Genomic DNA, 14,778 nt, shown 5'->3' on the forward strand with positions numbered 1-14,778 from the left:
CCATCACACTGCCACCTGCTGGCGATGTGAGGGTGGGCTGCGCGTGACAAGGCAGGGCCTCGCACGCTGACAGCCACAAGCAGAGTAGGGGGACCCAACTCGGACGGCATGGGAGCGGACCGGAGTGTGGTCAGACTCTGCGAGGTAGCAGTGTGAATGGGAGACGGCACATGGGGTGCAGCCTGAACCACCACACTGGAACCTGCTAGTGAAGTGAGAGAGGGCTAAGAGTGACAAGGCGGGGCCTTGCACACTACCAGCCAAACCCTCTTGGGACCTGGAGGATCAGATAACAGTTCTATTCGTGGGTACCGCTGGACTCCGGAGAGCCAGCGGCGGAACAGACCAGAATTCTCCACCCGGCTCTCTTCCGGGGAAAGAACTGTTTACTTCAGCTGCAGGTCACCATATCCCCAGGACCGCGGGCTGGGTTTTAGGCCAGCTTGTGAGATGAGCACATCAAGAAAGTGTACTTGACGATGACACATCCCAGCAAGACTAGCCAGGGGTGTTTCTGGACCACCATGGTGGACATTGTCTGGCCAGAGGCCTGCGCTATGACCTGCATCATGCGTAGCTCAATCCTGACTCAGAACTACCCACATGCAATGAGTGCTTTCGCCTACCACGGACTTGCCGGGGGCCAAGACCCATGCAGGGCAGAGGTAGTGTGCCCGTAGCACTGCGACCCCAGCCTAAAGGGTAGTGAGAGAGAAAAAACTTGTAGTGCAGATTATGGCCCCTTTGGCGTTCCATCTTTAACACCAAAGAGGCTACAAAACTGCCAAGTTTTTCCATGCACGTCCGGGCAAAGGGGGCGGGGCAAGGCGAGTACGCGTCACACAACGCCCCCAGGGGACTGGGAATGCATGGTTGTCGAGTCTGAATCTGATTCAGCATGAGCACATCACGACTGTGAGACGCTCAGCATCATCTTCATTTTCAGAGCCCAACAATACTCTCTCCAATGTAGCAGTCGACATCTGATCCTCTGCTGGAGCTCCGACTAAGACGCTAGGTCCCTCATAAGAAGGACCAGCAATCCAAGCAAAAGCTACCAGCCATGTTGGACAGTGAACGTGGCCGTCCAACTGGACGACACACGGCGCACTGGGCGCCGACGTGGCCATGTTTTACTAAACATGAACCACCCACGGACATAGCCACAACATGTTTGTGATGCACTAGAGGAGTGGGGGGCCCACGGAGAATGGCTCGGCGGGTATGGCCCCACTGTGATCCTCTGGTCACCCAGGCTTATTAACAAAAGTATCTAGAGCGCCAGACGACGCGCAGGGTTGCCATTGCAACGCGCGCTGTCAGCCGGCAGCTTGACGGCACACGGCGCGCTGAGCGCTCAAGCCCTTACGAGAAAGGCGAGACAAACAACGCACCGACGTGGGCATATTCTCATAAGAGAATATGAATCACCCACAAACACAGTCTCAGCACGCTACGCAGACATGAGAGAAAGTGATTGTGGCCGTCAGTGAGGATAGGAAACGACTGCCTCCAGAAACGCACAGACATAATGATGTCTTGAAAAAGATGCAGTGTCTGTCTGTGAAGCTCTTTTAGAAGAGGAAGAGTCAGCTCTCTCGTGCTGAAGCACACAGGGAGTGACGCGATGTGTTCGGGTACACCACTCCCCGAACACACCGGGAGGAACCGGCCCAAATCGCAACAGACAACTGCGTTTTATATTGGAATTCAGTCGCTGTTAAAACAGCGGTTGAGAGCTTAAGCTCAGGCTCCCCGGGAAGCTCGCGACCTCGCTGTTGTGCTTTAACGCCAACACAAACAGACGCTGAATCTCCAAGGCTGTTTAGTTTCACTCTTGTGAAGTCTGAAGCTGGACACCAACTGTTGGCTCCGAAGCGAAAGACAGAGTGCGATTGCATCTGCTTCCTATTTATATACACCTGTCGGAGCATTATGCAAATATCGCACGCCAATTCCATTGGCTTGTTTTAGTTCACTCGAAGCTGATAGGGCTATATCACAATTCGTCGGTCACTACTGACGTACGTCGAACGTGACCGACTGAAAGGGAACACAATATATTGCTTCTAAATGTATTAAATAAAAATGTGGCATTCTAAAAATTGTTTGAGATTCAATGTAAAACTTCAAGTAATAGATCATCGCTGCTAAAATAATACAGAGAATAAAAGCAGAGATTAAACTATCTTACCCATTTGTGTGCCTATTGAAAACCAATTGAAAGCCTCTGGAAGATTGTACAACCCCCTTGGAGCTAAAGTCCCACCCATTTGGAGCTGGCTCCGACCCATCTCCAAAAATGTATTTTTTGTTGGAATTTTTAGTGTGAACACATTATTCACACTATTTAGTGGAGGTTACATGACAATGATGCACTAAAAGTGGAAAGTTTTTTCCTTTGCATTTTGCATGCAGATGACAATGTTGTCAAAACAATCCTGTTCAAACTGATCCATGAAAACTACTAAAAACGCTATTCTGCTGCCAGGCCAGTAGTTGGTGAAGTTACTTTGTAAATAAACACTACTCCATAGACTGAATATATAATGCACATGTGCATGACTTCACAGTTGATGACGTTTTAACAAATTTTGTAGTTTACACGGAGAAGAGAACTGTATCGTTTTCAAAAACTTGCACTTTGAAACCCATTTCCAAAAGTTTGTGTTTTCAGGCCCACAAAACAACTTGTTTAAATTAATGGCTAAAACACATAAAAAGTTTTCTGTTTTTAGTTGAAAATGGTATCATTGAACAGCCACTTAAAATGGCATAGAATAGTGCAAAGTTATCATTTGTCTGATGCTAATAATATAATGTAAAAACTGATTGAATTAAAACCAATCTGTGCTTTTAAAGTTAATATGTATGTATGTCTAGTACCACTACAAGTAGACCGTATAATTTAAGTTCGTTTAGTCATTTCACTTCTTTTGAGTTTTAAGGTGAGATGCATCACATATGTTTTTTTTTATTAAAGAAATATATTATATAGAAAACGTCCCATTGTATGCGTGCGCACACATTTAAAAGAACAAGTTGCTATAGCTACTTTCATACCCTGAAAATATTTAGAACCGAAAGTTGGGGTTATACATTTACTTATCTGAGTATGTCGCATAACCATCTTACTGGAAATCCCCCTGCTCGTCAAAGTAAAGAGCATGTACATAAATATGTGTTTGTCAAACAGGTATACAGGTTCTGAATTAAGTCTGTACTGCTGATACTGTAGGTGTTGTTACTGGTATAATTGCCATTACTGGAAAATACTAGTATAGTAAATAATAGTGTTATATTGCAAATGTACCTAGAGCCTTTAACTATTTTAACCAGCAAGCTGCCTTTGGTCAACCATCTTCATCAAGAAAAAAAAAAAAAAGGCTGACTAAGTATGAACAGAATGACCACCATCTACGCCAGCACAAAAACAGCATTAACTAGCTTGTTGATTTATTTTATAGTTGATGAAACACTTTACTGAGATTATTTGATGTGTTCCACGTCTGTACCTGGATGCATAAATGATATGGCTGTGCTGAATGTTGTTACTCTGGTGTTAAGCTAGTGTTATTGAAGTGGAGATTTCTGACTCATTTTGAGAAAATTTCCTTTAAATGTTTGATGCAAATAAATGAAGTGCAATAAAATAAATTACACTTAAAAGCTTTTCTTTCCACTAGTCTGAAAATAAAAAGCCAAACAGCCCAAAATGGACCAACGCAAAAAAACAAAAACAAAAAAAACAACTCTTTTTGCCTGTAGTTTCTTGCCTTTAATCATTTGCTGTTGAGGGTCATGTGCTTCTTATTTTTGTTGTTATCTGAATGCATTAAATAATAAACAAAATTACAAAATGTTGTGTGTTGGTTTGGCAGTGCTCTTTAAATTCCTAATATTGTCTTGCCTTTTAAAAATGAGTCTAGGTGAACTCATTTGGAGTATGGGGCCAGAATATTACATTAGACAGGCTGAGAACAGTTAAAATTGAATTTTACAATTTATGTATCACACAGAATTCTGAGGTACATTTATAACAGCCATAGATGACTGCTACCACAGATAAAACACAACATGGAGGACAGAAATGAGTGGACCGATCATTTTACCACATCACACTGAAATTTAAATTCAGAAGTAATTGAAGAAAATGACATGATAACAGATGCATCACAACACAACAGGAAAACAATGAGAATCTGAAATGATCAGACAAATTTTATTTAATGAGTAAACATCTTATAAATTAAAGGGTTAGTTCACCCCAAAATGAAAATTCTGTCATTTATTACTCACCCTCATGTTGTTTTACACCCGTAAGACCTTCATTCATCTTCTGAACACAAATTAAGATTTAGTTAAAATCCAATGGCTCAGTGAGGCCTTCATAGGGAGCAATGACATTTCCTCTCTCAAGATCCACAAAGAAAAGAGCACAAAAATATAGAATTGCTAATTGCTATAACTAAGCCTACTCACAAAGCATAGGCTTACAAATAGTGAAATTGTATATCTCTTTCTTTAGGTCACTGCTGCTGAGCTAGCACATGTATATCATACAGTGAACCACAATTCGAGCTACAACAGTTCTGACTGTGGGCTTAAGCTCTGTCACCGAACACTGAGCGATTCTAATATTGTCAAGAAGATGTCCTGTGGGAGAACAAAAGCAGAGGCACTAGTCACAGAAGTCCTTGCCCCAAAGGCAGTACAGGAGGTGATCAACAAATTAAAAACTGCTGAGAATCCACGTCCATTCTATATTCAAACTGCATCTAACAAGGGCAATCGCAAGATGTTTCCCTTGACTGTACAGTTTTTCACTGCAGAGAGCGGGGTCATAAACATGTTGATAGATTTTGTTGAAAATCCAGATGAATCTGCTGAGGGAATAGTCACTACAATTCGGAGCTCTCTTGGAAACCTGGGCCTGACTTTGGATCATGTGTCTGCATTCAGTGCAGACAATTCAAATGTCAATTATGGAATCCACAATTCAGTATTCTCAAAATTAAAAAGTTCAAACAGTGATCTCCTCAGAGGCAACTGCCATGCGCATATTGTCCATAACACCATAAAGTATGCCCTGGATCAGCTCTCAGTCGACATAGAAAATGTAGTTCTGAAGGTCTACAGTTTCTTTTCCATCTCTGCAAAAAGGAGAGAGTCTCTGAAGGAGTTTTGTGCCTTTTGTGATGTCGAGTTCCATGAAGTCATGCGCCATGTGGTGACCAGATGGCTGTCACTCAACCCTGCAATCAGTCGCCTGCTCCAGAACTGGACTGCTCTCAAGTCCTGTTTCATTAGCATGGGTGTTGACTGTCCAAGGCACCTGCAAAAATTGCTGAAATTAACAAGCAATGCTGCTAGCATTGAGGACGACAAGCCTGATCTTGTGGAGGTGTATGTGCTCTTTTGTAACAAAATCCTGACCCTCTTTGAAGAAGTGGTCAAAAAGCTGGAGAGGAATGACACCACATCAGCTGACCTCTATGCCATCATGCACTCTTTTCTGACAAAAGTATCTCAGAGAAGAGATGATGGATTCTATGGCTATCTAAACAAAAGCTTCAGCGTCTTTCTCCATCTGATGCTGATGTTGCCAGACAGGAGTTTACAGCCTTCTTAAACACTGCCATTACGTACATACAAAAATGGTTCAATTTTTCAGAAGACAACTGGCTTTTCCATCTACAGCCCCTCTCTCTGACATCTGGGAGGATCTCTTATGATGGCATGGAGAAGATCATTGAGCAGCTTCACCTGGTTAGCAGGCAAAACATCTCCATGGATATGCTTTATGATGAGTGTGTTACTGCCAACAACATTCTAAAGCATCTCACAGAGCATGATGACTGGGTGTCCAAGGGAACAGCAGAGAAGTGGATGGCAGTTCTACAGGCAGCTGATCTCCCAAACATCCTTGCTGTGGTGTCCTTTGTCCTCAGCATCCCATCTTCCACTGGGTATGTGGAGAGGGTGTTCTCGGCAATGAAAAATAAATGGTCAGATGTACGAAACAAATGTTCAGTTGGACTAATAAAAAGTGAGCTGATCATCACTCTGAATTATGAGATGTCTTGTACAGAGTTCTACAGTGCAGCTCTACAGGACAAACAACTACTCGCTGCTGCAAGAAATCAAAAAAGTACACATGGAAAAAACAGCTGCACAATGTACTTAGTCTGGAGGTTTATTTGTTTCTGTGAGATTTTCCATGTGCATACATACAGGTGCTGTATTGCTTGAATGCAGTATTTGAGTGCAATATTTTATATTTTCTTTATTAGCTGTTTTTTTTATATATTATTGTTTTGCACTGGAAAGAAAGTTAACTATAATGGAAGTATAATTACATAAAGATATTTGCACTACACTTCCTTAAAATGTTTATTTTTTGGCACTGGAAAGAACATTCTAGAAGTCTAATTCTTTTGAATAAGTTTGCACAAGGCTATATAAAACTGTTTATTTTTCTTCAAATGCAGTCTAAGCTGATGAGTTTTGAATGTTATATGTTGTATTTGTTTAAGTTAAAAATAAAAACGTATTATAAACTAAACAAATCCATGGTTCATTGTTGGCAAAATGATCATGATAGCCTTTATATTTCACATCTATGTGGTTCAGTCTTGTATATTGATTAGGCCTACTTTGCTATTCTATAAATATATAGGCCTAATAAGTTGTATTATAATATGCTATAATGTATGAAATATATTTATCGAAATGTATCAATTAGTTTCCACAATATTCACCCGAAGTCATCATTTCAGGGGTTATTTTTAAAAATTTTCTTCCGTGGGGGCATGTCACCGGACCCCCAGTGTTTTTTTGACTCTTATAGATTGTGTTCCCATTGACATGCATTATACGACTGACAGACGGCAACGGTTGGAGTTAAAAATCATCATTTGTGTTTTACTGAGGAAACAAAGTCACCTACATCTTGGATGCCCTGGGGGTAAGCAGATAAACATCAAATTTTCATTTTTGGGTGAACTATCCCTTTAAAATTGACTTGTGTTTTCCCTTGTTTGCTGAAGGAAGTTGTAATATTGAGTCATCAATCACATGATATTTACAGCTCAGTATCAGGCTGCATACTTAAGACCAAACAGCACTTTATGTTGGATATGATCTTTAGAAAACAGGTACAGGATGTGGGGACTCTAAGTGTGAGATCAAGAATAGGCGAAGCTTTCTAAAAATAACTTCTGTTTTTTTTGCTAGAGCTAGATGAAGCAACTTTTACGTTCACAAAATAATATTCCTGTCAAATTTGATATCTTTTATCTGTCAGAATCAGTTAGATAGTAAAGCTGTGTAGAGCGGAAGTCAAATGTTGAGCTTCATATGAGCAGAAATGGAAAAAATACCCTTCAACCGCATGATGCACTTTATTCACACTTCAAACACAAACATTCCACAGCAGTCACGCTCCTACAGAAGCTGTCTGTCCATGTTTTTGTTTCCAGCTGTACAGATATGGCCTCAATTAGTTGAGTTAGAAGCTCAAATCTGCATGCTTGATGCACAAGAAACAATGAGGTGTGTTCTTGATTGTCAAATCTTTTTAAAGCTTGAAAATTTACTTTCAATAGCTGGACAAAAGAATGATGATAGAATATTAAAAATAACTTTATTGTTTTTTGAAGATTAACCTTACGGGTTTGGAATGACATGAAGGTTGAATTTAAAGGAATACTTCAACCAAAAATGAAAAATTTCCCACAATTTACTCACCCTCAAGCCATCCTAGGTGTATATGACATTATTCTTTCAGCCGAACATAATCAGAATTATATATATAAAAAAAAAAAAAAAAAAAAAAACACTCTTTGGCTCTTTGTAATGGTATTGAATAGTCCAAAAAGTGCATCCATTCATCATAAAAGTAATGACACGACTCCAGTGGGTTAATAAAGGCTTTCTGAAGCAAAGTGATGTAAGAAAAATATTCAGATTTAAAACTTTATAAACTATAATCACTGGCTTCCGGCAACAGATCTTGTGATCCTCTCGTGTTGACAGGTGCATACACCACATGATCCTCCTTTTTAACTCTCTGTAAAAAAACATCACACAAGACATAATGCCAATAAAATTATTAAATTAAAAATGTGGCATCCTGAACATTAATTGAGATTCAATGTGAAATCATGTTTTTTCCCCCTTTCTAACAGGGATGCTGTCACGTTCCCAGTTATTCCCGGACTACATTTCCCATCATCCTCCCTGGCTATCACCTGCACGCACTCCACCAATCACTAATCACCACACCCAGCTGCAGCAATCTGGACTATTTAAACCATTCACACCCTCACATACTTTGCGAAGTCTTGTTTACCACGGTTGCAATTCTCAGCGTTATTATCTTGTCTCTCTGTCTGTCTGTTACTGATCCTGTCTGTTCCCCATGTACGAATCTCTGCTGCCTGCCCTTTGGACTATTTGCTCTGTTTTTGGATTTATGATTGTTATCTGCCAGCCCTGACCCACTGCCTGTTCCTCGACTACGATTCTGTCTGCTCTCTGCCATACCTGTTTGCTGTTGTTCCACCACTGCCTGTTTGACTACGAACTGTTTAATAAAAGCTTGCAAATGAATCCAGAGTCCCGCTTCGTTACAGATGCAATGTTATTCGTAAACAACACAAATTTTTATCTTGAGAACAATTATTGAGTAAAGTATTGAACTATGAAACTGTCAGTCAATTTCATTGATTTAACAAAAGCATTTGACAGTGTAGCCTACATTGTGGCACGCTCTGGAAAATTGCTCGCTCATACAGCATCCTGGTTTCATTGACCTCTTCTGCAACATTTAAAATGAATCGAGCTGCTGCATCCACACTGACCAAAACTTCTCTGAATTCTTCCGCATTGACACGGGAGTGAAGCAGGGCTGTGTGCTGTCGCCATTCCTCTTTCTTCATTATTTCTTCATGGGACGAAGCCTTGCCCACAGTGACCACGGCCTACAGCGACGAGACGGAGGACGATTTGCAGATTTAGAATTTTATGGGAAAAAAATGTGTTGCTCGAATCTACTTAATGATCTTTGATTTTTTAAATTGCCTGCTCATAAATTTGCTGGCTTCGGACAAGAACAGACAGTAGTTTATAAACAGATCTGTAAATAAACTCGTAATTACTTACTCTAATGTCCTCCGTGTTTACTTATATTACTTACGCTGTATGTCCTACGCCTTCCCTATTCTACTTACGGAAAAAATGGAACTGTTGCTGCATTCATTCCGTAAATAGAATAGGAAAGGTGTAGGACATACTGCGTAAACTTTTTGGAGAATATGGAAATGCAGTTTTTCACGCACTGATCTTTTCTCTAGATAAGACCCTTATTCATCATCTAAATCCCTTTGGAGCTGCACTGAAACTGTAATTTTGACCTTCAACCGTCTGGAGGCCATTGAAGTCCACTATAAGGAGAATAATCCTGGAATGTTTTCATCAAAAACCTAAATTTCTTTTCGACTGAAGAAAGAAGGACATGGACATTCTGTTACACTGTGTGTAAACTGAACGCAACCATTATCAAATCATGTGACAGACCATTGTAAGTCTGTTTGTTCTTCATAACAGAAGTGACGTTTTGTTGTGTTGTAGCTTCACCATCACTGATTATAATGGGCTCAGTATTGTAAAGTGTTGCCCACATCAAATTCTCACTTTCTGCTAAATTAATACAGAGAATAAAAGCAGAGATTAAACTATCTTACCCATTTGTGTTCATTTCCTTTGAAGATCATGTCAGCATATGTTATTTCTACATCACAAGCCTGATCTGTTTAAATAATAATAATATATTAAATAGCATGCATTAATTTGACATTACAGCAGAGAATGCAGTTATTATATTATGAACAATATTCCTAACACATAATTTTCAATGAAACTCAACAAATGAAACATGTGAACACATTCACCAGCAGAAAGCTGAATCTTTACACATGATTATGTTCATAAATACATTATTGAAATAATGTAGAAAAGCATTTCTGTGTTTGCATGTACAGTGTTTTGATGCAGTTTGTGAGCGAGAGACGAGTAAAGAATGTGTTCCATTGACATTATATGCAAACACATACCGAAACCCACACTGTAAAAAAAATCCAGTTGTTTCTACGGAAAAATACCGGCAGCTGTGGTTACCAGAACAATACTGTAAAAATGACATCAAACCGTAAACATACTTACGGAGTTACATGTGAATTTTACATTTTAAATATGTTTATTTAACATTGGATTTCAGTACACTGTAAAAAAAATCCCAGTAAAATTTACGGTAAAATAACATATTCCATTAACTGATATAATGTTAATTTACCAACCTAATGAAGTACTAATATCTGTTTTGTACCTTTATAATACACTGACAGTCACCAAACACAGTGGTGATGAGAGCCACATGATGAATCAAAGTTCATCACAAGCAGCTTTTCCACAAGCTGAGGAGGACAATACTAATATATAGAAGGTGCACACAGTGTCATTCACACACACTAAACACCATCATGGTAACATGCATGAAATTTTAAAAATGCAATAAACATTAATTTAACAACATTAGATGTAACATAAAACCCTAATGTACATAACTGATTAGAAAAAAATGAGAAAAACTAAGAAGAAATAGAGTTATTTCAACAAAAATATATCAAATGTGAAGTGTCACGCAGGGAATTGTGGGAATGTCAATTTACGGTTTTTCACTGTAAATTTTACAATGAATTGTTATTTTTCACTTCAAAAACTGTGAATTTAACAGTATTTTACCGTAAAATTACATTAAATGTACCGTAAGATCTATTACAGTTATTCACCCTATATAGTACGGAAACTTTCTGTAAACCAATTAACAGTTTTTCACCGCAGCGTTTTTACAGTCTTTTACTGTTAAAATCATGGTAATTTTTTACAGTGCAGTTACTGCACATTATTCCAGTTTCTTCCATTAAAAAGAAACTAGAGGTCATTAATTACTAAAATTAAGAGAATAAATGTGATTAAATGATAATTAGGGCTATCAACTGATTAAAATATAGTATATTTTCATAATAATTGTTTTAAAGCTGTAGCTTTTAAAAACTTGCCTTCTTGATCTTTTTTTCTTTGTTTTTTGTAGATGCAGAAGATCCCGACTGCAGCGACAATCAACAGAGATCCAGTGGCAGCAACAGAGATCAGCACTACCTGAGAGACTGGATGAAGTGAAGGAGAGTGTGTTGTGATGATAAAGAGAGACAGTCAATGAATAAGTGCATAAACACTAATATCTGCTCTGTTGTACCTGCACATGTGTGACAGAGGTGAGTGATGTCCAGATGTTGAGTCTGGTTGCTGATGGGATTGTTCAGCACACAGCTGTAGGTGTTTTTATCCTGATATTCCACCTCCAGAGGTAGAGAGAGACTGATGCTGAGATCAGACACACTGATGCTGGACAATAAACTGTTTCCTTTGTACCAGGAGAGAGTCACATGACTCACATTCACAGCTGAACACACCAATGAACAATTTGATGATGATGATGATGAACATTGTGAAGAGTTACTGCTGATGACAGGAACAGGCAGATGAGCTGAAAAATATGAGAATCGAGAGAAATCAACAGTTAATCAACAATCATATTTTCAGATCAGTGTGTTGAGTGAGTGTTTAGTGTGTTGACGGTTAATGAGTGTGTCTGTGATCTCAAAATATAAATGATTAAACACTTCAATATAAAGAGTTAATAAAAAAGGAGTGTAGAGGACAGGATTGGGGATCTCTACTCACCATAGACAGAAACATTGAACATTTTTGATGACAGTTTAGCTGCATGCATTTGTACTTTATAAACTCCAGCATGTTCAGTTCTGATGTTCATGATGGTCAGAGATCCAGTTTGATCGTCCAGCTTCAGTCTGTCTCTGAATCTCTCAGCAGTACCGTTATATGTGGAGAAGATTTGCTTCTTTCTTTTAATCTTTGCTATCCAAGTGTTATTAGCTCCAAACTTCCATGTTATTAAGCTGTCAGGTATTTCTGTAAGATCAGAGTTTAGAGTGACAGAATCTCCCTCCATCACTGACACTGACTGTATTTCATTTGTTTCAGCACGAAACACACCTGAAGAAGAGAAAAGAGACAGATTAAGGCTTAAGTTGGTTTACAAAGCCTGAAAGTCTGGTGTTTGAATATGAACTGAAGAACATCCAGAGACACAAAAGCAAATAAATACATGACGATAATTACTATCATAATTACCATTACAATAATTCTGCTGAATATATTCAATAGATTTTTTGAGAAAATGCTGGGAAGTATGTGCATTTGTAATCTTTGAAATTACTTTGGATTTCTGAGCGAGATAAATTTATAGTCAAAATAGAAAGCCCGGAAATATCCACTTAAAATTCCGATTAAACACAGAGACCTGAATTCACTGTAAGTAAATCTCATTATATTGACCTGATACATATAAAAGTAGGAAATAATGTAAACTAAACTGCAGGAGCAGCTTTATTACCCTGAAACAAAGAAAATAAACCATATATATATATATATATATATATATATTTTTTTTTTTTTTTTTTTACTTACCCATCAAACTCCAGCAACACAAACAGAGTAATAAAAACATCTGAAAAATGTTGTTCAGTTCTTCATCAAAATGTTTGATCCGTTTGATAAGACTTCTTGCTAAAACCCTCAACCTGCTTCTTTGACCCTCCTACTTTACCCACATGCTCTGAACATGTTTTTACACACACACACACACACACACACACACACACACACACACACACACACACACACACACACACATATATAGAATGCTTATATGAATTCATAATGGTAGAATTTTTCCTATTAACTTTCCTATTTTTTTTTTTTTTACATATAGTTGTGTTGAATATGTAAAAGTAGTAGAATAGTGTTTGAAATTGAGCCTAACCCTTAGTGATTTAAAAATGTTTGTATATATTCAGTTTATTCAATTGTGTGGAAAAAGTACAAAGTTAAAAACCAACTGCCATCTCACAGCGCCAGTTTTACTAAGTTCAGATTTGAGTCATACCTGAAACCTCTGCGCTCTTTTTTTTCTTTTCTTCAGAAATGTTGTTTGGTGGACATACAGTATTGGTGGATATTTTTTTTTGTGAGTATTTATAGCGTGAGTGTTTGTAGGTGAAGAGCCTCTTCCTGCTTCTATGCACAGCTCAGACTCTTTAATCTACTGAAACACTGAACAAAGGTGAGGAACTATCATTGACAAACACAAGTAGGTATCATTTCTGACCGGAAACCTCTCAGTGGGAGGGGCTTGTGCTCCAAGTGGGAGGGGCTACAGCAGCCACAAGTAGGCAGAAACCTTCAAACGGTTAACTACATAGATGTGGTGATAGAAAGACATGACAAATTATGGCAGAAAGTAGCAATTTTAAAGGGGAAAAAATGGAAACACTGACCACCAGAATGGTGACCAAACATTTTCAATAAAACATCAACATCTAAACCTGTTAATTCTCAAAAAGAGCTTCTGCAGAGATCTTGGGAGATTTATTGTCTTCTTTTATCTTCACTTGATTTCAGGCTGTGTGGCTTTAAGTCAGTTGTAGTTGTGTTTCATTTTCTGAGAGTTCAAGCATGATGTTGAACCAACTTAACATTGTAACATTGATTCAATGCCATTACCATTGATTTTTTTTGTTGAAATTTCAACATTTTTTCAACATTAATTGAGGGTGCAAAAGGGATATTGATTCAGTGAGGTTAACGTTGACACATTAACACATTGACATCATTGCTTGATATCTGGGAAGTGAATGGGACTACAGAGGCTGTTGAAGAGATTAAACGTCATCACGCCGAACGGGTAAACTCACCCTGCTTTCCATTCGGAAGGGCTCATCCCTATGCCCTAATCCTTTCAAATGGTTTACCCTCAGGAGTGAGAGCTTCGAATGTATTTTTGCATCATCTTAATGTTACAGAGTGGCTTCTACCAACCTGTATATACCCAATAGGGACAATGGACCCGCTTAAGGTATTCAACTAAATGAATATGTAGGCAAGGGTGCAGTACATGGTCTCTTTATTACAAAAAAGAAAGGAAAAAAAACAATCCTTACACAGAATCAAAATAAATACTCAACAAGAAATGACAAAAACAAAACAACCAAGAGGGGACCAAATCGGCTCCCTTAGACAAGTCATAGGCCAGAAATAACCTCAGCTATCCTTAGTATAACCATGAAAATGTGTTACACGTGTACACTCATAAAGTCTCTCTCCCTTGCATTATCATCAACATACACAGTGAAGTACACAGAAACACTAACAGTAAACAAATATATAAAGACCTTATGTATTGTATATGTATTGTATTTGTTCACAAAGCAGTCAGGTATGAAATGATTCGCGCAGACATAAATTAATTTTGGTAGAGTTGAGGGAGCATTTTCTTCGAAAAACAAAATTAATCCACCTTGTCTTCAGCGGCTCAGATTTAGGGAGTAAATGAAGAGAGCTATGTGGATTCATCCATCCAGAAACAGAACACCTAAAACGCTTGGGAGACATTCAAATCAGTACAGCAATGGCGGACTGTGTACAACTCGCTGTGAACTCGCTCAGGGCGGTTCTATGTTAAAACGGCAGTGTCTGTCAACATTCGTGGGCGGGGTCTGTGGCTTTGTGACCTCACACTGCCAGGGATCTGGAAACGGCTTGTTCAGACACAATGCTTATGATTTATGGGGATTA

At 38.7% G+C, this 14,778-nt stretch overlaps 1 protein-coding gene across 1 annotated transcript; it reads right to left on the bottom strand.

Annotated features, from left to right (window-relative positions):
* Window positions 1–9,372: 9,372 nt before the first annotated feature.
* LOC137028180 (CD48 antigen-like) lies at window positions 9,373–12,094 on the bottom strand. Its single transcript, XM_067396950.1, has 4 exons — window positions 11,806–12,094; window positions 11,318–11,608; window positions 11,121–11,228; window positions 9,373–9,446 (listed from the first exon to the last, which is right to left on the bottom strand). Exons 1-4 carry the CDS (start codon window positions 12,092–12,094, stop codon window positions 9,373–9,375), a joined length of 762 nt encoding a protein of 253 aa, XP_067253051.1.
* Between the last annotated feature and the right edge of the window lie 2,684 nt (window positions 12,095–14,778).

Source organism: Chanodichthys erythropterus, chromosome 10 (assembly GCF_024489055.1).
Source record: "Chanodichthys erythropterus isolate Z2021 chromosome 10, ASM2448905v1, whole genome shotgun sequence".
Classification (NCBI taxonomy): Eukaryota; Metazoa; Chordata; class Actinopteri; order Cypriniformes; family Xenocyprididae; genus Chanodichthys; species Chanodichthys erythropterus.

Excerpts from the sequence above, each read along its gene's own strand:
- LOC137028180 (XM_067396950.1), bottom strand. The coding sequence starts at position 12,094 with ATGGAGGGAGATTCTGTCACTCTAAACTCTGATCTTACAGAAATACCT. Across the intron at positions 11,229-11,317 it reads CCTCTGTCACACATGTGCAG|TCTCTCAGGTAGTGCTGATC; the intron begins GTACAACAGAGC and ends CACTTCATCCAG. Across the intron at positions 9,447-11,120 it reads AAGAAAAAAAGATCAAGAAG|TGGACTTCAATGGCCTCCAG; the intron begins GCAAGTTTTTAA and ends TTCTCCTTATAG.